This window comes from Panthera onca, chromosome E3 (assembly GCF_046562875.1).
Source record: "Panthera onca isolate mPanOnc1 chromosome E3, mPanOnc1 haplotype 2, whole genome shotgun sequence".
Lineage (NCBI taxonomy): Eukaryota > Metazoa > Chordata > Mammalia > Carnivora > Felidae > Panthera > Panthera onca.
The window spans coordinates 10,410,609-10,435,973 of NC_138354.1; the positions used below are offsets into that span (position 1 = coordinate 10,410,609).

The window sequence follows — 25,365 nt, forward strand, 5'->3', positions numbered from 1 at the left end:
AGGGGCAGAGAGAGAGGGAGACACAGAATCGGAAGCAGGCTCCAGGCTCCGAGCCGTCAGCCCAGAGCCCGACGCGGGGCTCGAACTCACGGACCGCGAGATCGTGACCTGAGCTGAAGTCGGACGTCCAACCGACTGAGCCACCCAGGCGCCCCCCCCTCCTACTTTCAAAAGCAGTCTGCGTGACACTTTCACAAGCACTCAGAGCATAAATTTTCTGAAAGTTGAAAGACGATGCTTGAGAGGCTGTAGGAAAGTGGGCGCCTTCAGGCACCCCTGCCTTTCAAACCCTTAACCCCGGTCTTGGGAATCCACGCAAGGGAAATAACTGAAAAGCAGCGAGAGATCCCGAAGAAGGTCCATTGGAGGGTTATTTGCAAAGACGTAAAACCATAAGCCCACCTGACTGAAGGGAGTGATCAAGGACACTCTGAAATAACACCCAGCTACTCAAAAGTATGAGTGCGCTACCTGCACAACCGTACGGCGAAATGTTCTTCAAGTGCAAACAACAGAAAAGCAGCGTTGGAGACTGGGAACGCCCCCAAAAGATAATGAGCAGAATGTATTGCAGCTGTGGCATGGGGTGGGGGGGGGTGAAGGGGCGCGTTTTCTTTTAATTTGGAAAAAGGCATCATGCTTTAAAGTAGATTGAAAAACCGAAGGTAATGCTTTCAATACTGAAAAAGTAATTTGAGAGGCGCTTCTGGGAGGTGCACGCCTGGAGGTGTAGGAAGAGAGGTGCCCGGAAAGGATGGGGAAGCCCAGTACCCTTCCCCCACACCTTGCCCTCTTCCATCTCGCTGTTCCTGGGTTACATCCTTTTATAATAAACTAGAGATCTAGTGGGAAAAAAAAAAAAAAGGCAGTTGAGTGCTCAGAACTGCTATGAAGGTGAGGGCAGCCACGGACACTCCCAGACACTGGCGGGCACCAGGCTGTTGGCCCAGTGGGGAACTGAGGCTCACAGAGCTTAAGGCTGGCCCGCCATCGTGTGGCTAGGCAGCGAGGGACTTGACTGTGGGTCAGTGGGCAGCTTTCTGGCTGGCTAAAAAGAGAGCGCTCCATGAGTGAGAATGCCGTTGGCATTCTGATGGTTCGTTCTGTCTCTCTCTCTCTCTCTCTCTCTCTCTCTCTCTCTCCCCCTCTCAATGCAGGGGCTGGTCTCGGAGGTCTGGGAGGAGGAGGTAAGCTCAGAAACCAAACTTGGTTCTCACTGATGGGGTCTGGCTGTGACTCTGGCCCAACCGGGTCCCCAGGCCCCAGAACCCCAGAAGGCCTCAGCATCAAGGGCCCCTCAGTTTATGGACGGAGTGTCCAGTGTTGGGAGAGAGAGCCCACCAGCCTCCCGGGCCCCTCCCCTGCCCTCTTCCCTGGTTCTTTTGATCTTCCGTAACACCCCTGCAAGGCCTACGGGGTGGGTATCACCTTTCCCTTCTGGGGCTGAGAAACTGAGTCTGAGAGAGGGTACGCCATGAATCCGGTGAGCTTCCTACCCACACATCCAGACACCGGGCTCCCAGCAGCTCCCTGTCCAAAGGGTGGGGGGACCATCCCCTGGCAGCCCTTCTAGAACCCGGGGAGTGAGAAGCCCCAGTGCCCCGGGGAAGATAAACAGTAGATAAATGGTGGCGTGGGGCTCTCTATACATTATCACCTCTTCCCTCTGCAGCTCTGGGGCCAGGAGGCAAACCACCCAAGCCAGGTAAGACCCGAGGCCTCGGGGCATGGCGAGAGGGCTGGGAGCACGGGAGGGGAGGGCCCACAGAGTGGTGGACCCAGTGAGGCGGGAGGGAGATAAGCAGGCTGGGGCCAGACCCCCGGGGCTTCTAAGGAGCAGGCGGCTGGCGGCCGCTCGAGGTCTCCCCCGTGTGAGGAGTGCCTCGCATCTACCCGGCAAAACGCCTGTGTGCCCAGCTGCCTGGAGAGTCCCCTCGGCACAGGGTCTCAGAAACAGCCCCAGGGGCAAAGGTAGGGACTGATGTTCCAGGGGCCACCAAGCCTGTGAATGTCAGTCTGGCGCTCAGATACAAATGGTAGGCTCCAGACTCCATCTGGATGGTCCCCTGACCCCAGACGGAGCTTTCTCTAACGCCAGGCCAAGACCCTAGACATTTCTGACCTCCGTGACAATCGGAGTCCTTATCTGACCACAGGCTGAACCCTGACCCGAGACCGAGGTCTGGGCTTAACCCCAGACCGAACCCCGACCCTAAGCCCCAGATGAGCTCCCTTCCCGACCAGGCCCCTTCCGGCGGTGTCTAGACCTTGGAGGTTTCCAGTAAGAGGATCTGGTCGGGTCTGTCCAGGCCTTGCCCGGGGGGCCCGGATCTGCCACCGAGGTCCACCGTCAGCTCAAACAATACACCCCCAGGAAAGGGGGAGGGAGGGTCCCTCCGGGAAGCCCTTAGACAAGGAGCAGGTGGAGGAAGCAGTGTCTCGGTCCAGATTTGTGGCGCCGTCGGCATGAGATTCTCCACATGTGGCCTTGGCGCCCCCGGCTCTGCGTCTCCCTGGCTCTGAAGCCGGAGGCTCCGGGACAGTTTGGATGTCCAACGACTCTTACGAAATGCTGATGCTCAATGATCCAAGTGCAAATGAATCTACGGGACCCAGATCCCTCTTCCCTGCAAGCCCATCTGGGTTGTGAAATTCCAGGGCCGGGCCAGGCGAGAGAGAGGCAGGACAGCAGGAATCTTGGGCAAGGGGTGTCCTGGGGTCTGGAAGGGTCTGCGAGTCCGGGAGACTTTGTGCTTCGCTGCTTATCCGGCCAGAACCCGTGTCCTGTCTCCCTTGGAGGGGCGACCCTCACAGGGTCTCCGGTGGCAGAGAGGACACAAAGGCGTGGACGCAGGACTTGGCTCAGCCCGGAAAACCCAAGCAGTGGGGGTCGTGACAGCAAAGCTGGAGGGGCATGGGGGATGGGCTGACCCCAGTGTCAGCACGACCAGAGGGAAGACAGGGGGGGCTGCATACAGGGTCCCATAATGGATGGGCGCTGGAGTGAGGCATGGATGAGCCTTAGTGGGGACTCTGAAAGAACTTCCAGCTCAGGGCAAAGGAGTAAGACCAAAAGGGGAGTCAGGATATCTCCCTCTGACGAGAAGGGGCTGGGGGACACCCACTGGGTGCCCCGGCAGGTTGCACACACTAGGTGCTTTCTGCTCACCAGCCCACTGGCCCCAGGAAGGTCGGGGACACACTGGCCATTGTATAGTCTCCGAGAGGTGAGGTGACTTGCTTCCTCACACACAGAGTAGGTGGGGGCAGCAGAGTTTGAGGCCGGGGCTCTTGGACTCTGGAAGAGACAGGGTTGGGCCGGCCAGGCCCCTTGGCTGCCGGCTACGGTCAGCTCCTCACCAATTTCCTCCTTTCCAGGGGCCGGACTCCTGGGGGCGTTTGGACCAGGTGAGTCTACAGGAAGGAGGGCCAGCAGGGGTGGGGCTGGTCGTGCTGAGGTGGCCCTGGGATCAGGCAGCTGGCGGGGGAGCCTGGGAAAAGGACAGATGGCTGCCCAGAGGTTGCCAGGCCACCCTCACAGGCCCCAGCTCCTTCCCACTTCCTGTTGGGTCCCCATCTTCTCTTCCCAGCCCTTCTGTGGTCAGGAAAAGCCTGAGCGTGTTCCCTGCCCTATTGGAGCTCAGGAAACGGGCCCAGCTTGAGAGAGGCCCCTGACAGACCTGGGGAGGGGCAGGGCCTGCAGTCCTGGGAAGTGAACCCAGAACACCCCAGGCCCGCCCTGACCCACACCGCACCTGCCCGGAAGGGAGAGGGGCCGCAGTTAGAGACCCACCTTACAGAGGGGCCGGCTGCGTCTCAGGCACGGTCAGCTCACACAAGGAGGAGATGGGGGAAAGGGGAGACCACACCCCATGAAAGCCAGGTAGACCCTCCGGGGCTCAGCAGCCCCCCATGTCTGGGGTCTGTCCCCAGAGAAGGCTGCCCCTGGGCTCAGGATAGCCAAGACTGGAGCTTGCAGGAAAGATTCTCACAGAATTGGAAACAAACCTGGCACGGTTGTGAACTCCAACCTGATTGCCCATCGGTCCTGGCCAAAGCCATGGAATGTCTCCTGGAGGGGGAGAAGGACCAATTGGGCCCAGATGTGGGAAGGAGAGAGCCAAAGGGACCCATTCGGCTTCTCATAAACATTTTAGCATCCGTCTACAAGCACGGAGGCTCCTGGACAGCAGGGGCGGCTGGATGGACAGATATACAGATGGTGGGAGACAGAAGGGGTTCCAGATACAGGGCAGGAAGATTGGGCTGAGCCAGGGGACTCCCTGCAAGGAAGCAGTACAGGCCTGGGGTCGGGGGCTGATGGTAGGAACAGAGCAGGGCCTGGCCCGGGTGGGGTCCTGCTGGCAGACTGCTCAGCCCCAGCCCCACCCCCCCCCCGGCCCAAAAGCCCTGCTGGGCGCCCCTTTATCTGGCAGGCCTTTTAGGGGAAGCACGGTGTGGCTTAGGGGTGTTATGGGGGGTCAGTACAATCGTGCCTACATGGCACATAGTAGCTGGTCACTGAATGGTAGCTGCCATTTTATCAGGATCAGTCCCCAAGTCCCAACGCTTGGTACTTGCCATGGGGGACCTGTCATAAGCCCTGCTTGGGTCCAGCTTAGGGGCCTGAGCGCCTGACCACAGCTGACCACAGCACTGCCTGGTTCCCAATCACCCTCCATGAGACCCTTCCCACGCCGGGCCCGGGAATGCCCGCACACCAGCCTCTCCTCTCCTCACCTCGCTCTGTCTCCTTCTCCCCCTGCAAGGGCTGGTGGGCTTGCGGGAGCTGGCCCCCGGGGCAGGTGAGCGTTGACATCCAGGCAATGTGCACATCTGGGGGCCAGAGCCAAGCCCAGGGCGTCTGTTCGGCGTGGAGGGCCGTTGGGGTCCAGGGACGCAGGCCAGGCCTATCCTGGGTGCTAGCATGGGGGGGGGAGGGTGAGACCACCTGTGCTGAGCGTCTGTCCAGGGCACGAGTGGGTCACAGCTGGGTGCTGGGTGAGAGCAGGACAGAAGCCCCAGGGGCCAATGGAGCCCAGAGGAGTCGTTCAACTCGGAAGGGCTCCAGGAAGGCTTTCTGGAGGAGGGGAGGATGGCGGTTTGACCCAACAAGATCCCCATAATTTCGCAAGGCTGAGCAGAGCAGCCTGGGCATATGTTGTTCTCCGACGCCGAACCTGGTCCTGGCCCAGGGGCCACCGCTTGGCGTGAAAGTCCTGCAGAGAGCAGAAAACCGCCTCAAATGTGCCTCCCAGGAGGGACAGGGCCCGGTGCGCTGGGGCTCAGGGCCTCACCAGGTCCTCCCCTCGGCAGGGCTCGGGGCCTTTCCTGCAGGCACCTACCCGGGGGCTCTGGTGCCCGGCGGAGTGGCAGGAGCTGCCGCGGCCTATAAAGCAGCTGCCAAGGCTGGTGAGTGTCACTCCTGGGGACGGGCCTCAGGCCCTCTGGCCTCTGTGGGCTCACAACTTTGCAAAGCACCTTTCCTGGAAGGCAGGCGGGAGGGCGGAATTCTCACCTCCAATCCACTGGGGCTCGGGGAGGCAGCCGGCTGTGCCCAAGGCCCCAAGTGAGGCGGAGGCAGGGCCAGACCGTAATGGGGGGCGTTCCGCTGGCAGCCCGGGGCCCTCCCGCGTCCCACTATTCCTTGCATGACCCCTTGCCTCCCCCTGTCCCGGCTCCGTAGGTGCTGGGCTTGGCGGCGTCGGTGGCATCGGCGGGGTCGGCGGCTTAGGAGTGTCTACAGGTATGGCGGTGAGCCCTGAGTCGGCCAGGTGAGGGCCGCAGGCCTGGGGGGAGCCCACTGTGATGCGGCCCGTCCCATGCCAGGTGCAGTGGTGCCTCAGCCCGGAGCCGGAGTCGGAGTCGGAGTCGGAGGGAAGCCTGGGAAAGTGCCCGGTCAGTGTGCTGTCCCCGGGGCTGTCCCTGGGGGGGCAGAGGGCGGGGAGGGCAGAGGCCCCCACCTGCACACCGCACAGGAAGGGCCGCAGTAGGTGGGGAAACCAGCTAGGCCCGCGTCTGGTGCCTCGTCCGAAACCTGGGAGACGGGCCCTGGCCCGCCTTCCGGGCCGTTCTTCCAGCTCTTAGAGCAGGAGACCTCAGAGACAGGCTCTGTGGCAGGCATTCAGATGACAGCTGGGGCACCGGGGCTCAGGAGGGACAGTCAGCTCAGAAGGGCCTGTCACGGCAGAGCAGGGCTGAGCCCCAGGCACTCGGACTCCCCATCTGGTGCTCGTTCCTCTGCCCCAAGCCCTTGAGGAAGTGACTTCAGGTTGAACAAAAGGCTGCCTGAGTCCACACAGCAGGGAGGGAACATCTGGAAGCTGTTAGCCTGGAGGTGGGCTGAGCCGGCCATGTAAACAGGCTCCAGGAGACAAGATGAATCCACACGCAGAAGGGTTTGCGGATGATTTCTGAAACTCGTGGGAGAGCTGCGGCCGCTGCACATGTGTCCCTGGCTATGCCCTCTGGGCCCTGGGAGGCTGGTCCCGGAGCCCCGGAGCCGCTTGGGAGAGAAGGAGCGGGGAGGGGTCCCCAGAGGCCAGGCTGCTGCTCATGGCCCAAACCTTCCCTTCTGGCCGCAGGTGTGGGCCTGCCAGGTGTCTACCCAGGTGGAGTGCTCCCAGGCACAGGTGAGGGCAAGACGAAGAAAGGGACCCTAGAGCAAGGAGAGCAGCCTCTGGCAGCCTCCCAGGTGGCCCGTCACCTCCCCACAAGCCAGGGCCACCGGCTGGGCCCGGACCAGCCCTGTCTCCCTAAGCGTCAAAGCTCAGGCCTGGCCATCTTTCCCCACAAAGTCTGGTCAGCGTCACACACACCCCCCCACCCCGCCCCAAACCCTGACCCTCGGCCCAAACCCAGACCCTCGTCACGGCCCGAGAAGGGCCCCCCGAGGACACACCAAGTCCCAGTGTGGCCAGCTGTTTCCCAAAAGCTGTGAGTCACCAGGGGGCCCGCCCAGCACATCCGCCCCGCCGGAGACCCCTCAGAGCTGCCCTCTCGCCCTCCTTTCCCTGCCAGGGCCTGGCCACCCCACCCAACATGTGACCTCCTGAATTCCCCCAAAAGCCCAAATTCAGCCTGCTCGGAGGGATTTGCTGACAGAGTGGCCCTCCCCCTGTCCCTCCGGCTGAGGTGGCCCAGCCCCAGTGGAGACATGAGTGGTAGAACCACCAGATGCTGGCAAACAGAGAGTTCCCAGCCACGGCAGATGGCCACTTCCTGTTTGGTGTGGCCGCACCTCCAGCGAGAGCCCCCGAGGGGCGCAGGCTTGCTGCCTCGAGCAGGGTTTAACTCTCTGCCTTCTCTGGGGACGATGTGCTGCTTGGCTGGAAATTAACTCCAATAACTGAGGCGCGGGCTCAAGAGGCTAGGAAATGGGGTGCAAACTCAGGTCTTCTGACCTTGGGTCAGACGGGGAAGGAGAGTCACCACCCCCACGTGCCCCTATCACCACCTGAGCCGTGCCTGTCGCTGACAGCACAGAAGGTCAGCTGTGTGACCCGAGGGAGGCGTGGGTGTCTGCGAGGCCTGCCTTCCCACCCTCACCGCCAGCTCCCTCCCTTTGCCCCCATAGGAGCTCGGTTCCCGGGTGTGGGGGTGCTCCCCGGGGTTCCCACCGGAACAGGAGTCAAGGCCAAGACCCCAGGTATGCGGCCAGCGGTCTGGGAGCCCATGGTGGGAATCTCCACCCACCCTCAGGCCTCTCCGGCCAGGAGTGGGGGTGGGGAGGGGGACCCTGGGCTCAGGGCCCTCTGGACGGGCACCTCCTGGGCTCCAGTCCTGGTACAACTGGCCAAGATGGGTAGCACTCCTCTCAGAAATCCCACAGTGTGTGTGAGGGCAGCCTGGAACGGGGGATCTGGGCAGAACTGGCCGTGCTCTGGTCAGCCCGCCCCTCAGTGCCTCCTGGCCCCGGTTACTGGTCCCCATGGCGTCAGGGCCCCAGTGACGGCTCCTTGTCATTGGTCGTTGCAGGCGGAGGCGGAGCTTTTGCTGGAATCCCAGGTGAGGCCAAACTGGGTGTCCCCAGGTGGGCGGGCAGGCCAGCAGAGGAACCAGCCAGGCAGGGAGGGGCGGGGCCACCCAGAATCCCCTGGAGGCCTGTCCACTTTCCCTCATGCCTCCTGCCCCAGGCCTCGGACGGACTTCGGCACAGCACGCTGCTCCCCCCACCCAACCCCTCCGTCCAAGCAGCAGCCAGATGAACCCAGAAACCCCACCAGTCTGTGCCAAATGCTGTGAGAGCTGCAGGCCCCAACTCATGGCTCGAGCCCCAGGAGGGAGAGCGCCCGGCAGTTTCCCGGGAGGAAGTGACCCAGCACTGAGCCGACCACTGATCAGCTGCTCCCACGGAGCAGAAAGTCAAGTGTGAGGCTGAGGGCTGAGCAGGCCTGCTGGCCCACATTGCTGGGACCTGAGTCTGCTCTCCTTGTTCCCGCAGGAGTTGGACCCTTTGGGGGCCAGCAGCCTGGAGTCCCGCTGGGGTACCCCATCAAGGCTCCCAAGCTGCCAGGTAAGTCAGAAGGACGATTCAAGAGGTGCCACTCACTGGGCCTCACTCACATGCACACATATGTTTACACATGTGCACACGTGGGCACAGGTACAGAGACCCATAGCCCTGATGGGAAGCGATCTGTGTTGATGGAAAGAAACACCCTCCGATGGAAAGACGCCTCCGATGTCAGCCCCCACCCCCGCAATCAGCTCAGACAATGAGATGGTTCCTGTTGGGAGGTTACTAATCAGGAAGATACTAGGATTCTAAGGCCATGGCAGGCCCTGGATCTGTGGGGGGAGCGCTGTTCCATCATTCCCTGGAGCAGGGATCCCTTTCCCTCCTCCAGCGAGGGCATCTGCACTCCCGAGAGCCTCTGCGCAGGACCTTTGGTGCGCGTAGGGAGGTCTCAGGCCTCAGTACCTGTGGGGGTAGGTCCGTCTACCCAGGCAGTGGGGGCCCAGCACAGGACTGCCATGGAGCAGCCCCTAAGCCCACCCTGCCCTCTCTTCAGGTGGCTACGGACTGCCCTACAGCACTGGGAAACTGCCCTATGGTGAGTAAGACCCTCCTAAACGGATGGGCTTGTAGTGCTTTCCAGCCGCAGGGTCTTAGCAAGGACCTATTCCACTAGGAGAGCAGCCACCTGGGGATGGAACAAAGTCTTGGAAAGGGAATTCCCTAACAAGGGAACACAGATCTTGGACTCAGGCAGCCTGGTTCTCAATTCTGGTCCTCACACTTAGCCCCAGGCCTTGGGTAAACCAGTTTCTTCCCTGAGCCTCAGTATTTTTATCTGTAAAACGGGAAGAAGCATCCCACACGCATTTGAATCTGTTTTAACTCTGGCTGGGAGTGATAGGGTGGAGACTCCGGGCAGCCTGACCCCTGAAGGGCAGGGCAGGGCAGGGAGGGCAGCCACAGTGAGATCTGTACAGATGCCCACTGAGCCTCTCTGTTTCACAGGCTATGGGCCAGGAGGAGTGGCTGGCGCTGCGGGCAAGGCTGGGTACCCAACAGGGACAGGTAAGGAATCTCACCCAACTGTCAGCTCAAGGGGCACTAGTCACCCAGGCTCCGGAGCCGCAGGGCTGGCCAGGGTCTCTCGAGAATGCAGGCCAGCCCACCGTGCATCCAGACCCCAGTCTGAGCCTGGAGAAGATTCTCAGGTGGGGGCAGTTCCATCAGCCTCTGCTTGCTGTGAAGTCCCTCACCCACACCCACACATGAAAGGATTGGCTCTCGTGGGGCTGGAACGGGTGGGCTCAGAGACACAAGGGCAGTTTTCAGAGTCTCTCTCTCCTTCCCCTTCCCTAGGGGTTGGCCCCCAGGCTGCAGCAGCGGCAGCTAAAGCAGCTAAGTTTGGTGAGTGCCCCTGCCAGCCCCCAGCCGTCCAGCCCCCCAGCCCTATTATCACTGGGAGCCTGCCTCACAGAGAACAAACAAAGGCAGCCTCTGACCCACCATTTATCCAGTGTTTTCAATATCATCCATTCTCCCATCCATCCATCCATCCATCAATCCTTCCTTCTTTCCATCACTCCATCCTTCCATCTATCCATTCTTCCTTCCATCCCTTCATCCATCCATTATCCATTCATCCCTCCTTCCATCTATCCATTCCTCCTCCCATCTACCCATCAATCCTTCCTTCTTCCCATCCCTTCATCCATCCACCCATCCATCCATCCATCCATCCCCCATCTGTCTCCCCTCCATTCCTCACTCCATCCCTCCCTCCTTCATCTATCCATCCCTCCCTGTCTCCACCAATCCCTTCCTTCTCCCATCCCTCCATCCTGCATCTCTCCATCCATCCATCCACCCATCCATCCATCCCTCCCTCTCCCCTTCTCTCCCTCCCTCCATCTATTTCAGAGACCAGGGTCAACTAAGAGCCCTGCTGGAAAATGCAGGCACTGTGGTGGGAGTCAAGAAGAGGGAGACATTATATCTACCTGGGGAAAATCAGGAAGGCTTCTCAGGGAAAATCATGTGTGATTCTGGAGTTTACCATGTGGTGAATATAGGAAGGAGAAGCCCAGGCAGAGGGGATGGGTTTCTATGGTGGTTGGAATGATCATTTTGGGTGGTGCATACTTGAGCATTTAAACAATGTTGTTGTTCACTATCAAGTTAATGTGTGCTATACAACGTCCAACCCGCTCAAGTCAGTGATGCTTTGACTAGCAAAGGTGGCAAGGCCTTCCCTGCGCCCGTGTAGTGGGCAGAGTGAACATTTATTTATGCCCCTGCCCCAGATCATCCCCCAGTTCAGAATCAGTCTACTGGGACTGAAGCCCTTGGCTTCATCTCTAGTTCCCGGGGGAGCCCTTCCTGTACCGAGATGGGACAGAGGACATCTCCCCACTGGCCCAAGGTGGGAGGATGGGGGGGAGGGGCAGAGTACTGAGCGGGAGGCCTGCTCCCTGGAGGCCCCGCAGGCCCTCCCTCTAGGCCCCCAAGGCTGGAGGGGATGGCTGGAATGTGGGAGCAGGAGAGTGGGACAGAGGGGGGCTGCCAGAGCCAGGCAGCCAGGCGCTTGGATTACAAACTTGGCCGAGGCTTTGGAACACAGGGAGAGGAAGCCTTGAACATTCCTACAGGGGCCCCTCTGGCCCGGGGAGCGGCCGCTTGTGGTTTCTCAGTATGTGGCAGTGATCAGGATGGGATTTGTCTGAAAACATACAAGTCCCTTAATGAGCGTGTTGAAATGGACACTTTGGGGGTGAGTCAAGGAACAGTCGGGTGGGGGCCTTCTCCAGCAGGCCCATCCGGAGATGCCTGGGCCTCGTTCCCAGTGGAGATTGTGCTGGTTAAAATGCTGGCATCCAAGGAGCCTTCCTGCCGGGGCCTCTCGGGGGCGGGGCCCTGGGAGCCACATCACTGTCCCCATCCCGGCAGGTGCTGGAGCCGGGGTTCTCCCTGGTGTTGGAGGTGGCGGCATTCCTGGTGCGGCCGGCGCAATTCCTGGGATTGGAGGCATCGCAGGTAGCATCTGTACTGCTGGGGGGTGGGGGTGTCCTTGAGAGGGTCCCCGGGAAAGGGCCTCACCCTCTGTGACTGTCTCTCAGGGGCAGGGACTCCTGCTGCTGCTGCTGCTGCTGCTGCTGCTGCTAAAGCCGCCGCTAAGGCAGCTAAATTCGGTGAGTGCCCTGAGCAGGCCCGGGGTCCCAGCCTGCCCCCAGACCCTCCATCTGCATGGGCCTTGCACAGCCCAGCCCTACAAGACCTCCATCCATCTATGGCAGCCTCTAGCCCCCACCCCCGCCCCCGCCCCAAACATGCGATGGCCCTACCTCCTTGCCTTTGCCTGTTCTGGCCACTCTGCCCAGAAGGCCATTACTTTCCACTGATTGGCCCAGCTGGTGGCGGGTGAGGGGGCTCCCACGGAGCCTCTGGCTTCTCCCTTCCTACCTTCAGGGCTGCCCGCACCTGCCGCACCCACTGCCTGGGCGCCCAGCGGAGAGACCTGACTTTACTTTAGACACAGATCGGGCTCTTCCCGTCCACCGATCCAAACCCGCAGAGCTCTGTGCAGGTTCCGTCTGCCTCCCCTTCTCTCCGATGGGTTGGATCCACGCAGGGGCAAGGCCAGCCTGCCTGGGATCTGCACTCAGGACCTGCCTCTCCCACAGATCACCAGAGCCATGCCCTTGGAGGCCCTCTGAGATTCCCACAGGGTCCGGCCAGGAAAATAATCTTTTCTTCCCACAGGAGCTGCCGGAGCTGTGGTGCCTGGTGGGCCAGGCTTTGTCCCGGGAGTTGGAGTCCCAGGTGTTGGGGTCCCAGGTGTTGGCGTTCCAGGTGTTGGGGTCCCAGGTGTTGGCGTTCCAGGTGTTGGAGTTCCAGGTGTTGGGGTCCCAGGTGTTGGAGTCCCAGGTGTTGGAGTCCCAGGTACTGGGGGCCCGGGGAATTGTGGGTTGACTAGGTGAGCTGGGCTGTGTGTGCGTGCATATGCGCGCGGGTAAGAGAGAAATATTGAAACTGTTGCTAAGACTTTCAGATTCCCCCTAATACCTCACGCATCTATCCTCTTCTCTTCATACGACTGCCCATGCCTCACCTTCTCCTCCTTGGGCTGTAACAACCTCCTAATTAGTCACTGCCAGCGTCATCTTCTCTAATTCATCCTCTGGCTGTCAGTGTGCTCCTGGAGGCAGTGGCCATTTCTTTTTCATCTCTGTGTTCCCAGCCCTTAGCTGAATAAGTGCTCAGTAAATGGTGGGTAAGTGGATGGATGGATGGATGGATGGATGAATGGATGGATGGACAGACACCTGGGTATGTAGGTGAATGGCAAGTGAGTAGGTGAGTAGACAAGTTGATGGATGAGGGAACGGGTAGATGAAGGGACAGAACAAGGATATGTAGATATATGGATGACTAGACACATGGGTAAAATGATGGATGGATAGATGACGCAGGGATGGAAGGACAGATGGAAGGGCAGATGGGGCCCTAGATAAGTGGCTAGAAAGATGGATGGCTGGATAGATGGGTGCCTGGATCATGCATGATGGATGGATAAGCACATGGTTCAGTGAGCAAATGACTAGATGGGTGTGTGGAAGGCAAATGCAAAATGAATGATTGGATGGATCGATGAATGGCCAGATAGGCAGATGAGTGAATAAGTGGATGGATAGGTAGGTGCACAGAGGGACAGAGAGATAAGTCGTTGAGCGGGTGGACTGAAGTCCAAGGATAGCCAAACAAATGGACAGACACGTGGGTAGGTCGATGGGTGGATGAACGGGTGGTTAAGTAGACAGATGGTCAGAGGAGTAAATGCGGATATGCATGGGTGAACGGATAGGTAGAACTTTGAGTCATTTGTGTCCCCCTTGGCCTCTCCAGGAGCTGTGTCACCAGCTGCAGCCGCTAAAGCAGCCGCCAAAGCAGCCAAATACGGTGAGCGCTGTGTGGTTAGCTCTGCCCCATCCTGTTCTGGCCAGAGAAGGGGAGTGACTTACCCAAGGTCACATCACAAGCCACTGACAAGAGCTGGGACTTGGAACTGTTGGGCCCCAGGGCAATGTCTCCTCTGGTCGTCTCCCACCACGAGGCCATGGGGCTGAGTGATGGGAGAGTCCCAGTACGGCCTTCCCAGTGGAGACCACGTCCCTGAGCCTCCCTGCCCTGGCCGGGGCCCTCTCAGAGGAGCCCAAGCCTGACTGGGGATGCGGGACCTGCCCACAATCTCTCTATAGCCGACAAAGGGGCCCTTCAGAGAAGACAGTGGTTGGAGAGTAGAGGGGGCAGGGTGTCCGTAAATGCTCCCCGCAGGAGGCTGGCAGGAGGCCCGTGCATTCTATGGTTTCCGGTCCTTCATTCATCAGACTTGGGAGAGGTTTGCATCGTCTTTCCGGCTGACCGGCACCCCCCAGAGCCCTCCCCAGCCTCCCTCACTGACATGCTTTTCCACCCAACTCTCTTCCCTCTGCAGGGGCCAGAGTGGGAGTGGGAGTTGGAGGCATTCCCACTTTTGGGATCGGCGCCGGGGGCTTTCCTGGTTACGGTGTCGGAGCTGGAGTGGGCGCTGTCCCTGGAGCTGTCCCTGGAGCTGACCTTTCCGGTGAGCCTTAGTTCCATCTGGGGAAACTTCTCTTTTGTAGGGCTGGCGGTGGGGGGGGGGGGGGGGGAGAGGCAGGGGGGCGCAAGGGAGCGTAGACTGGGCTTCAACGCGCGCGAGGACGGCCTCCAGCAACTTTGGGTATGAGCACTGCTCGCCCAGCCCCACTGAGATGCCCCCAACTTTCTTTCTTCGCAGCAGCCGCTGCCCAGGCAGCAGCCGCAGCTCAGGCAGCAGCAGCCGCCAAGGCAGCCAAGTACGGTAAGTGCCCCTGCCCTGCCTGTCCCCACACCCAGGGCGGTGCCCTCCCCTCCTGCTCACCCCAGCCCTGCTCTCCCCTGGGGCCCAGGCTCCAAGCTCAGAGCAGTTCTCCAGCGAGAGGGCAGAGCAACCCCACCCTCAGGCCCCTGGGGCTGAATGGCCTGGGTCAAGGTCAGGAGTCCCCCGACCCCATCTTCCGAAGCCACTCTGACCTCTTCTGCCCTTTTCAGTTGCTCACCACTATGGTTATCAGCCCCTCTTCTCAGCTGTACCCCACATCAGCCAGGTGGAGGTGCCCATGCAGCCATTCTGTTCCCCACTCCACCGTCTCCCCTTCCCTCTCCCAGGAGCCTGACGCTCTTTGCTCTTCCAGGTGCTGGAGGGGTCGGAGGCTTGGGCGGGCTGGTGCCAGGCATCGGAGACGGAGTAGCAGGCGTGCCAGGCGTAGGAGGGGTGCCAGGTGAGCTGCGTCCCCAACCCAGAGGAGGGGTGGCTCTGTCTCACGAAAGGAGCCCTGGAGTTGACCGGTCAAGTACATCACTTTGCAGATGGCAAGACTTCACGGAGCCCAGGGGTGGGGAGGGGAGAGGGCGAATTCCCCTTTGGAGGGAAGACCCTCCAGGGGACCCCAGCTTGCCGGGGTGAGGGGGGGGCTCGGGAAGTCAGCCGTCATCCAGCTAGATGGCCGAGCTGTGCTCTGCCAGGGCTGGATGGCCTCCTTCACTCCAGGGGCCTTTCTGGTTCCTGATCAGGCGGGAAGGTCTATACCACCGTTGGGCTCACGTCCTCGGTGGCTTTTCCCCACCAGATTTCTCTTCTGTGTGCCTTCTTTCCGGGAGAAAATTTCCCTTCTGAGTTTCCCCCTAAGAAATGGGCTGTTTCCTCCCATTTGGGATACGGGCACTGTTAGGAATTTCTCTTTTTTTTTTCTTCTTCTTCTTCTTTTTTTTTAAATAAACACCACCATCAGCAGAAAGCTGCACAAGCCTTCTAGAGGATGAGGAGAGGGTCTGTGCTTCAATTCATCAGCTTTGGGCTCCGGTCTGCCATAGCCAGAGCTAAAATGTCACAGTCCCAGGGCCGCTTCCCAGGGAAGGGACGTGCCTAGGTTGACTAGTGGGCCATCCTCGGAGTGGGACGCAGGCCGACTCCATGTGCTTCCCTCTCTGTCTGCAGGGGCAAGGAGGCAGCGTGGGGAGGGTCTGCTGTGGGAGGGGACATTTCCCTATGGGTGGTCTTTCCAAAATCGGGGAAGGGGAAGGGAGGATGTGGGGAGGGGTGCCAGGGACTGCCCCCTGATCCCTGTTCTTCACCCCTCCAGGAGTGGGGACCCCGGCCGCCGCAGCCGCCAAAGCCGCTGCCAAAGCCGCCCAGTTTGGTAAGTGTCCCCCCCAACCCCCCATTCTGGAGCACGGCTCTCTCATGTTCCCTGTTCTAGGGTCTAGCGGCGCCACTCCCCCCAAGGAGGCAAGTCCCCTCGGGCTGTCACATCCTGGGCTTTCTCACAATCGTTGGCTTATCTGACCACTTTTAGGGGTGTGGGTGAAGTCCTGATCAGGAAAGCAAAGTGAGAGCGGGCCCTGGTGAGCCCTCCAGGACCGGGCTCCCCATCCTTCCCAAAGCCCTCGCCGCCTCCGAGTCCAGCCGGGGCCTGCCCCCCTCGGCACCTCACGCTGGGCTCACTGGACTCCCATCTCCTTGAGCTATGGCCGGTATTTCTGGCTCCCTGACCAGCACCTTCCTGAATATGCCAAACCACAGCAGCCCTTCTAGATTCCCATCTGTAAGCCAGGCCCTGGGCCAGGGCGGGGGCAAAGAGGCAACTTGGGGACCTGCAGATATCAAGGTTCAGACCACGCAACTCAGCACTGTCTAGGCCAGAGAACATCTCAACGTCGGGGCTGCTGACCCCCAAACTCACATATGACAAACAACCCCTTTTATACAAAGCTGCTGTTTGCGGAGGCAATCCTTACACCGACTTTGCGAAGTTGGTACTACCGTTCCCATTTTACCGATGTGGAAACTGAGGTTCTGAGAGCTTAAGAGACACGTCCACATTCACACAGCCAAATGGCGGCGGAGCTGAGCTGTGAGCCCGGGTCTACCTGTCTTGCAGAGTTCCCTTTGCTGTGTAACCGCCTCCATCACCCCCGAAAGTCTCAAAGGGGCCCCTGTCCTCCAAAGGTTAAGAGCTCCTGATCCCACACATGTCTCATTTTAGGAATGAGGAAATTCAGGCCCATCAAGGGAGAGTAACTTGTCCAAGGTCATACAGCAAGTCTGTGTCTGGGCTGGGACAAGATCTCAAGGCTCTGGACTTCCAGCCTGCAGCTCTGTCTTCCTTGGTCAGGACTTGGTTAAGAATTAGCTCTTCCGTTCTTGCAGGTTTAGGCCCTGGAATCGGCGTGGCTCCCGGCGTGGCTCCCGGCGTGGCTCCCGGCGTGGCTCCCGGCATTGGCCCCGGCATTGGCATTGGCCCTGGTGGTGTTACAGGTGAGCTACTGAGTAAGAGGGCCTGAGGGACCTCTGAATCCTCCATGGGTGCCATCTCTGAACCCCCCTCCCTCCCCCTGCAGGAGTGGGGACCCCAGATGCAGCCAAAGCCGCTGCTAAAGCGGCCGCCAAAGCCCAGTACCGTGAGTGCCCTGCCACCTTTCTCCCCTCACCCCTGCGAGCCTGGGGCTGGCCCAGTGTGACCCAAGCCACGATATGCAGCCTCAGCACCAGAGGGGTTGGAAGCATAGACTGGGCCTGAGGGAGACCTGGGTTCAAGCCCTGGGTCCCACACTAGCGAAGCAACCTCCGAGTTTCCTGTCCTTATATGGGACACACGGGTGCCGACGGCAAATGTTGCAGATGGTTGTCAGAAGTGAGTTAATCCAAGAGGGAAGGAGCCGGTAGGGGGGTGGGGAATCAGGCTAGAAAGGACGGTGGTGTCCACAGCCACCGTCTGGCCCTGAATGCCAGACTGGGAGAGGCTGGACTTGGTGGTCAGTGGGAGTTTTAGGAAGACCATTCCTGGTAGGAGTAGAGAGGGCAGGTAAAGGGCAAGGAGACCCCTGCATGGGTCTGGGCCCCACCCTTGGGGCCTGACTCGGCTTCCTGGGTGGGACACCCCCAGGGGCGCATGCTCCCTACCTGCTGCCACCGCACCCCTGCCCATCTCCCCCAGGGGCTGCAGCTGGGCTTCCTGCTGGTGTTCCTGGCTTTGGAGTTGGTGCCGGCGTTCCTGGCTTTGGAGTTGGTGCTGGCGTTCCTGGCTTTGGAGTTGGCGTTGGCGTTCCTGGCTTTGGGGCAGGTGCGGGTGAGGGGCCTTCTAGGGGCTGGGCAGAAACTGCCCCCTGAGCTCGGAGGAGGGAGACCTCTCTTCCTGGCCACACACTCCCGGGAGCCTTACTCAGGGGATCGTAGTAAATTCCCCATCAGGTCCTCCTGAGCAGTCAGAGACGACTAGGCTAACAGATGGGGGGCAGGCCAGGCAAAGGGAGTGCCCCCAGGCTGCTAGATTTCAGAGTTCCTGCCTGCTCAGTAGAGGAGTGACGGGGTTCCGAAGTGAAAAGGAGCCCACAACCCAGGAAAGGAGGGTGGAGGTCCCTGGGGTCAGCGGGCATGAGTGGGCCAGTCTGGCTCCCATTCAGCAGTGCACTGTGGCAAGAGGGCCACTAGGACCTCCAGTTCTTCACCTAGCCCCTGCTCTGCGTCCAGCCTCAGGCAGATCACACTGGAAGAAGGAGGCACAGTTCAGCCTCCAAGCAGCCCCAGACCAGACTGGCAGTGGCACGGTTAGATCCCGGAGCTCTGTACCTGTCAGGGTGAGCTCCGGGCCGGGAGTCTCTGTTCCAGGGCTTTGAGACGAACGATGAAGGCTGATGAAGTCAGGGAGGGCTGCCTGGAGGAGGCAGAACTTCTGGGCACAGAGCTCAGCTGCTGACCAGCCCTCTTTTCCTTTTCCCCCAGTCCCTGGATCCCTGGCTGCCGCTAAAGCAGCCAAATATGGTGAGTGCGCCCTGCCCACTGCCCACCCCCCTTGGGTGGCTTGCTAGCCGCCCTATCAGCCCTGAGAACACCTGGTCACCCCTCGCTCCTCCACGGGGCCAGGGCCCGGGGCCCGGAGCTTGCAGCGCACGGCTGGGATGGTCAGGGTGGAAAAAGGCAGTTTCTAGGACACATTAATGATGGTTCAGTAGACCTGGCTCCTGCCCCCTAAATGCCTATCATGCTTCCAGCTCCGGGACGACTTGAAACGCCCCTCACATTTCCAAACCCCCTCCTCCTCCCCGCCCCCCCCTCCCCCCCCCCCCCCCCCCCGCCGGTGGCGGTTCCTTGATGAGGACCATGGTCCCTAAGGCCCTTCTGGCCCTGACAGTTTCATGGGACCCGAGGCCAGGGGCCCCGCCTACTGTCGGCCGGGCAGCTCCTGCCTCCTCTCCGGCACAGCCAGGACACCTCGTCTAGGCTCACCTCCCGCCTGCCTCGCTGTCAGCATGACTGTGCCTGCCACGAGCCTGGAGGACGTGGCAGCCCGCCTGGACAGACCCACATTGTCTGTGGCCCCCGCATTCCTGGCCTCCTAGGAGCCGGACTCGGCCTCTGCCAGGGAACCGCCAACCGGCCCCGGCCAGTCCGCTTGGGGCCCGTTTCCACTTCGGAAAATCCCGGCTTCCTTGGCCCCCACCCCACCCCCCACGGGCCTGGTGGCCCACAGGCCCCTCTCCTGTTCCTTGCCGGCTGCTGGCCTGCCTGAGTCTGACAGACGTTGCCAGGGAAACAAAGCAGTTAAGGGCGCTGGCTCCCATTTCTTGCCCGCGGAAACTTGAGGACGCCGCGTAGCCTCTGCCGGGCCTCAATTTTCTCATCTGCACAATGGGGACGATAACAGTGCCTGCCTGCCCTGTCGCAATGAATAATAAGCGGGCCGCCGCATGCAAAGCACAGAGAACCGTGACTGTTGCGTAAGGCGTTCCCTGGCCATACGCAGCAGCTCCATACTGGACGGAGGTTCGGAACTCAGAGTACGTCCGCTCCCCAAACACCCGTAGTGTGAGTGGGGTAAGGATCATCATCCCCGTTAGGGAGATGGGGCTCTGGGGGTCAGCGAGGCGACAGCTATAGTGAGAAAGCAGAATTTGAACACAGGATCGGCAGGACCCGAGACGCGCGTCTTCTGCCCTCCGCAGCTCGTAGCCACCGCTGTGGCCACCTGTGGCTCCCAACACCAGCTGTCTGGGAAGGAGACAAAATGGGTGGGCCGGGGCTCAAAGGGGTCCCCCCCCTTGCCCGGTTGGTCAGGACAGAGCCAGGACCCATACCGAGGCTCCTTCCGCTGGGTCACGTGACTTTGGCCACCCGTCTGCGCTGCCTAGCATCCCCGGGGCAGGGAGACCTCGTCCTGCAGAAATTGGGGTGCTGACTTTCCATCATCTCTCCACAGGAGCTGCAGGGGTGGGGGCTCTTGGCGGAGTAGGTGTCCCAGGCGGTGTGGTAGGTGAGTCAAAAGCCCAGGACAGGTGGGACGCCTGGGTGGCTCAGTCGGTTAAGTGTCCGACTTCGGCTCGGGTCATGATCTCACCGTTTGCGAGTTCGAGCCCCGCGTCGGGCTCTGTGCCGACAGCTTAGAGCCCGGAGCCTGCTTCGAATTCTGTGTCTCCCTCTCTCTCTGCTCTTCCCCCACTCATGCTCTGTCTCTCTCTCTCTCTCTCTCTCCTTCAAAACTAAATAGAAACATTAAAAAATAAATAAATAAATAAATAAATAAATAAAGCCCAGGAAAGGCTGGGCAGGGAGGAATGCTGACCAGTGGAGCGTCCCTCACTCTGAGCTCCTCCTGTGTCCCCAGGAGCCGGACCTGCTGCCTCAGCTGCTGCTGCCAAAGCCGCTGCCAAAGCTGCCCAGTTTGGTGAGTGCTGGTTGGAGGTGGGGGTGGCCCCCAGGCCCTGGGGTTTGGGGCGGGGAGGCCTCTGACCGTGCACCATGGAGCACAGAGTCCCTGACCTGCCCCCGGGGCCCTCAGAGGCATCGTCTCCCCAGGGCCCAGCCCTTCGAGGCCCCAGGAGCTCAGGCTCCACGTGGGTCCAAGGATGAGAACCCCACTGTCTGCAGACAGACCAGCTATTCCCACCATCGGGATTTGAACACGCGGCTCTCTCCACAGGCCTCGGGGGAGCCGGAGCCCTGGGAGTTGGGGGGCTCGGAGCCGGCGGAGCCATCCCAGGGGTTGGGGGCTTTGGAGGTGAGTGGCTACTCTGGAATCAGAGCGTTCATGGGTCGTGTGTGTGTGTGTGTGTGTGTGTGTGTGTATGAGAGAGAGACACGCAGAGACTGACCTTCTTTCCCACCCCACGCACCTGCCTCAGGCTGGCCTGCAGCATTTGGGGGACCTTCAGCAAACACCCTCTTGCAGTTGGGCACCCCCTCCCCTCCCTCTCTTTCATCAGCCTCCCAGACCACTTTAAGTGGGAGTACATCAAGACAATGATGGTTGTGCCCATTTTCCAGAGAAGGAAAGCAAAGTCAGGAGGGAATTTTTTTCCCCCCAAAATCTCTGCCACCGTGGCGGGCCTCGTGTTGACATTTCCCTCTTCCGTGGGTCATCCGTTGTGTCCCCCTATCCGAGCCGGCCTGAATCTCGTCCTGCGTGCTCCAGCCTGGACACACAGGAAGAGCTTACTAAAGACTTTTGGGAAGAGGGATGGATAAGGGAGGGCGGCAGGGCGGATGAGTCGGTGGGCAGATGGTAAGTGGGGCGAGCAGGTCAGGAGGGGACATGACTCGGGGAGGGCCCTGCTGTTCCTGAGCCCACATACCCCGTGTCTCCCCAGGTGTGTCCCCAGCTGCAGCTGCTAAAGCGGCCAAATACGGTGAGTTTCTCTCCTGCCCTCTCCTCTGCCCAGGTGTGAGGTTGCTTCGCACCCCACCCCACCCCTGTCCCCTGTCCCCACCCCAACTCAGGCCTCAGTCCTGCTCACAATAGCCCTGAAGGCCTGTTCTTGCCCCCAGAACCCAGAGAGGGTGCTCGGCACCCCTTAAATCGTGTGTGGTCCTAACCCCTGTCCACCTGCAGGTGCCACTGGCCTTGGAGGTGTCCTAGGGGCCACCAGGCCATTCCCAGTTGGAGGCAGGGGCCATCCATCTCTCTGTGAAATCCTCAGCTCTGCCCAGGGCCTAGAGGAGGCCTGTCTGGATAGCAGCCGGGGGACAAAGACACGGTGGGGGGGGGGGGGGGGGGCGGGGAGAGAGAGAGAGAGAGAGGGAGGATAGTCCAGGAAAGGGAACATCCTGGGCAAAGGGGCAGGCCTCAGGGTCAGGGGGTACACTGTGGGTGACAGACACCAGGCTGATGAGCTGGGGCTACGGGGCTGGAGACAAGGTTTGTAAAGAAAGCTGCTCAGCCAGTGAGGGGCACGCAGGGGGAGGGGGTGGTCCTGGGCAGAGAGGCAGTAGGCCAAGCGGCTGGAGCAGGGCCTGCCCTACACCAACCTCAAACCCCTCCCACAGGAGTTGCGGCAAGACCGGGCTTTGGACTGTCTCCCATTTACCCAGGTACACCCAGCCTCCCTGTCCCCGGGCCCCTTCCTGTCAACTCCCCCACGCCATCTGCTCAGAAGGGCCAGGCCCGGGGGGCAGACCCATGACCTCCATCACACGAAACAGGGCCTCCCCTCAGTCCTCTCTACCTCCCTTGCAAGGGCCAGGGAGCATCAGCTTTTCCAAAGCCCCGTGTCCCAGATGAGGCAAACTGAGGTTCAGACAGTGGGAGGGACTCGTCCAAGGTCACACACCGAGGGAGGCAGAGCCCCGGGCTCCTGACACCCAGGCTCAGAACTTGGCCCTCTCGGGTGGGGCCCACACTGTCCGGAAAGGCTTGGCGGGCTCCCCCGAAGCAGACATACTCACAGCCCCTCTCCCTGCCCCACAGGTGGTGGAGCTGGGGGCCTGGGAATTGGCAGTGAGTCTGCAATAAGGAGGAGCCCCGCTTCAGGCGGGGCCCTAGTTACTTTCATGGAGTCGGGGTACAATACTATGGTGGCCACGGCCTCGGGCTGGCCCTCTGATGCCAAGAAAATTCAGCCCTGGGATGTAAGAATGGGGGCAGTGATCCCATTCCTGGGGCTCCCAGCCTGGCATTTGATGGGACACCAGGAGGGAGACAGAGACCTGGCCAACCCCCCACTCCCACCCCACCCCGTCTCTGGTGTGACTGGAGAGACGGACAAGGTCCCAGAGAAAAGGAAAGGAAGTGTGTAAGGGGAGAAACAAGGTCCGTTCAAGTAGGTGGTCAGGGAGGCCAAAGCCCAGGGCATGTTAGATGGGGCAGTCAGCATGGCCAGGGTCTGACTCAGGGCGGGGGCACCCTCCTAGCTGCTCAGACCTCCACAGGTGGGATGCCATCCACAAGGAGCATAACTGGACAGCACAGGTCAGGCTGGTGGGACTGAAGGGCAGGCTGGGGGCAGGAAGGCCTTCAGAACCTCCTGAGACAGGGTGGAGACCTGGTACAAGGTAAGGTTCTAGGAGAAGCAGGAAAGCCTGGCCCCCTCCCCAACCCCCACCCTCCCCTCCACAGGCAAACCTCCCAAGCCCTTTGGAGGGGCCCTGGGAGCCCTAGGATACCAAGGTGAGTAGAGACTCAGCCCCTGGGGACAGGGCAGAGTAGGGAGGGGCAGACAGAGGCAGGGGGCTGGGGTCCATCAGCCTAGGAGAGGGGAGCACATTTGGACTAGACCTAGCAGGGTATGGAGAGGCTGGGGGGAGCTGGACGCCCACCCCCCATCCCTGCGTCTACCTCCGACATGCACACTCAGAGCTAAGAGTGGGCCCGGATCCCCCGGGCTCACCCCAAGCCAGCCCTGGCAGTTTTTCGCTCCCTGCTGCCCACCCCCACCCGGAGGAGCCAAGGAAAAGAGAAGGGATGTGGGGAAGGGAAGAACTCAGAGGAACAGGGAAGGAAAGAGAGAAAGCGGGACAATAGACCCTAGAGTCAGGGAATTTGAGGGGTGGGTGGGGGACCCAAGGTGCCCCTAGCTGGGCAGGATGTACAGAGGCCATCACCCGGCCCAGAGCCACACCCTCGCTCAAAGATGCAGTCGTGCCTCTGGGAGTGCGGGGGGCGGTCATGATCAGCACCCCCAAAGGTACCTCCCAGCAGTGCCCAAAGGAGACCCAAAGAAGCCCAGCTCCACTCCCGTGTGCGTTCAGGCTGCACATTCCCCTGCATCCCCACTACACAGAGGAGGCAGCTGAGGCCAGGGCAGGAAGAGGCAGAGGCGAGACCAGCCTGACCCTGTCCAGGGTACCCAGCTCTCCGTCAGGCACTATTTGATGCCTGTGGCCCTGTCACACCGTTTTCTAAGCCCCCAGCGTGAGCTTCACAGAGAGAAGCCGGTCCTGGTCCCGCTCAGCTGCCCACTGCCACCAGGTGGCGGTAGGAGCCACGTCGAGCTCCAGGCCCTACTGGCAGACCGTGGGTGCCTCAGTGGCTTAAAACAAGGCTTGCCCATCCATCGGTCCCCTGGAGGGGGCAGGAGTCCTGAGTGTGTGTCCCAGCTCAGCCGCTACGAGTTCTCCCTTTCTCTGAGCCTGTTCATCTGATGCACCCTCATGTTTAGGAGGACCGTCTCCTCCAGACTCTGTCAGCTGTCCCTTCCCCTCCTTTCCCTTAGGGGGACTGCTCAGAGCTGCTGGCTAAAGGCTTCTCAAATACAGTAGACTCAGAAGATAGAGACCTGGTCCGGGCCAGGTCCCTTCCCCTCTCTGAGTCTTGATTGCATCACTATCCCTGCTCCCACCCAGCTGCCCACAAGGAGTTTGTGCAATGTGACGGCTCAGAGTCTGGCGGGAGGTGGCGGCCAGACTGCTCATGGCTTTGGAGCCTCTGTTCCCCATTTCGGTGATGTGGGTGCAAGAACAGCTCGGAGCTGGTCCGAGTGGGCAGGGGCTTGAGCGGGACCCAGAGGGGGCCGGACGGTCACGCGTGCCTCCTCCCACCCAGGTGGGGCCTGCCTGGGGAAATCCTGTGGCCGGAAGAGAAAGTGAGCTTCCCAGGACCGCTGACTCGCGACCTCATCAACGTTGGTGCTACTGCTTGGTGGAGAATGTAAACCCCTCGTGATCCCTCCCCCACTCCCCTTCCCCAGTCCCCACCCCGGGAGGGGACAGGCCAGGCTGGGTGGCCTCGGGAATCCGCAAAGCAAGGACACAAGAGTGGTGGCCAGGTGGGCCCCAGGAAGCCCCTTACTTCAGAGGCCAGGGGCGGGTGGGCTCGGCCCCCTGCCCCCACCCCCTTCCCACCCAGGAGCTCCCCCCTCCATACGCTCTCCATCTCCAGGGGAACTTGGTGCTACGTGCTGGTGCTCTCATCTTCCTGGGGGGGGAGGGAGGAGGGAAGGGCAGCCCCTCGGGGACCCCCTCCCTGGGGCTCCTCTGAAGATGGTGCAGACACTTCCTGGGCAGCCCCATCTCCCCCTGCCCACCAGAACCTCTCCCCCCACCTCGGCTGTGGTCCAGTTGGTACCCAAGCACCAAAAGCCTCAAGCTGGATTCGGTCATACCACCTCTTGGCCCCCTCGTCTCCCACCTATTCCCCGTGACTGGGACCCCTTCGGATGGGAACACCCCGCCCCCGCCCCCCGCCATCGGGAATAGCCCTCTTGCTCTTGTGGAAACCATCCACCCGTCTGTCCATCCGTCCATCCATCCTTGTCCCCAGTTGACCGCCCCGCACCACTAGCTGGCTGGGCGCCCCCACCGTCAACCTGGTTAACCTGTCCCGGCGGCCCGTGCCCTGCCTCCACCCCTCCACACCCCACCCCACCCCCCTACGATGGGGCCTGAGCACCCAGGGTGTGAGGAGCTGTGCCAGCTGGGGCAGCAGGAATCTCCTCCCCAACCTGGGTCCCCCCCATGCAGTACTGTAACCCCCAGCCCTCCCTGGAGCCACTGTATTTCAGAGCATTTCCCGCCCCTGCCCCGCCCATCTCTTTGTGTCTCGCTGTGATAGATCAATAAATATTTTATTTTTTGTCCTGGA

General features: G+C 60.8%; 1 protein-coding gene across 9 annotated transcripts in view; it reads left to right on the forward strand.

The window, feature by feature from the left end:
• ELN (elastin) overlaps nt 1-25,365 on the forward strand; it is a 31,700-nt gene extending 6,335 nt beyond the window's left edge. Inside the window, exons 3-33 of one of the 9 annotated variants that reach the window (XM_078439978.2) lie at nt 1,158-1,187; nt 1,673-1,705; nt 3,379-3,408; nt 5,317-5,412; nt 5,687-5,746; nt 5,830-5,898; nt 6,585-6,632; nt 7,577-7,648; nt 7,978-8,007; nt 8,444-8,515; nt 9,015-9,056; nt 9,467-9,526; nt 9,818-9,865; nt 11,405-11,491; nt 11,575-11,646; nt 12,218-12,397; nt 13,361-13,414; nt 13,950-14,078; nt 14,277-14,336; nt 14,710-14,796; nt 15,658-15,714; nt 16,725-16,832; nt 16,916-16,975; nt 17,512-17,637; nt 18,297-18,335; nt 19,771-19,824; nt 20,176-20,235; nt 20,491-20,568; nt 21,158-21,196; nt 21,834-21,878; nt 24,328-25,365. In XM_078439978.2, the coding sequence (XP_078296104.2) occupies nt 1,158-1,187; nt 1,673-1,705; nt 3,379-3,408; nt 5,317-5,412; nt 5,687-5,746; nt 5,830-5,898; nt 6,585-6,632; nt 7,577-7,648; nt 7,978-8,007; nt 8,444-8,515; nt 9,015-9,056; nt 9,467-9,526; nt 9,818-9,865; nt 11,405-11,491; nt 11,575-11,646; nt 12,218-12,397; nt 13,361-13,414; nt 13,950-14,078; nt 14,277-14,336; nt 14,710-14,796; nt 15,658-15,714; nt 16,725-16,832; nt 16,916-16,975; nt 17,512-17,637; nt 18,297-18,335; nt 19,771-19,824; nt 20,176-20,235; nt 20,491-20,568; nt 21,158-21,196; nt 21,834-21,878; nt 24,328-24,371 (2,069 nt within the window). In that variant the 3' untranslated portion in view covers nt 24,372-25,365. Of the gene's footprint in view, nt 1-1,157; nt 1,188-1,672; nt 1,706-3,378; nt 3,409-5,316; nt 5,413-5,686; nt 5,747-5,829; nt 5,899-6,584; nt 6,633-7,576; nt 7,649-7,977; nt 8,008-8,443; nt 8,516-9,014; nt 9,057-9,466; nt 9,527-9,817; nt 9,866-11,404; nt 11,492-11,574; nt 11,647-12,217; nt 12,398-13,360; nt 13,415-13,949; nt 14,079-14,273; nt 14,337-14,709; nt 14,797-15,657; nt 15,715-16,724; nt 16,833-16,915; nt 16,976-17,511; nt 17,638-18,296; nt 18,336-19,770; nt 19,825-20,175; nt 20,236-20,490; nt 20,569-21,157; nt 21,197-21,833; nt 21,879-24,327 lie in introns of all 9 variants that reach the window. The other 8 variants (XM_078439977.2, XM_078439980.2, XM_078439982.2 and 5 more) reach the window with 8 other exon arrangements.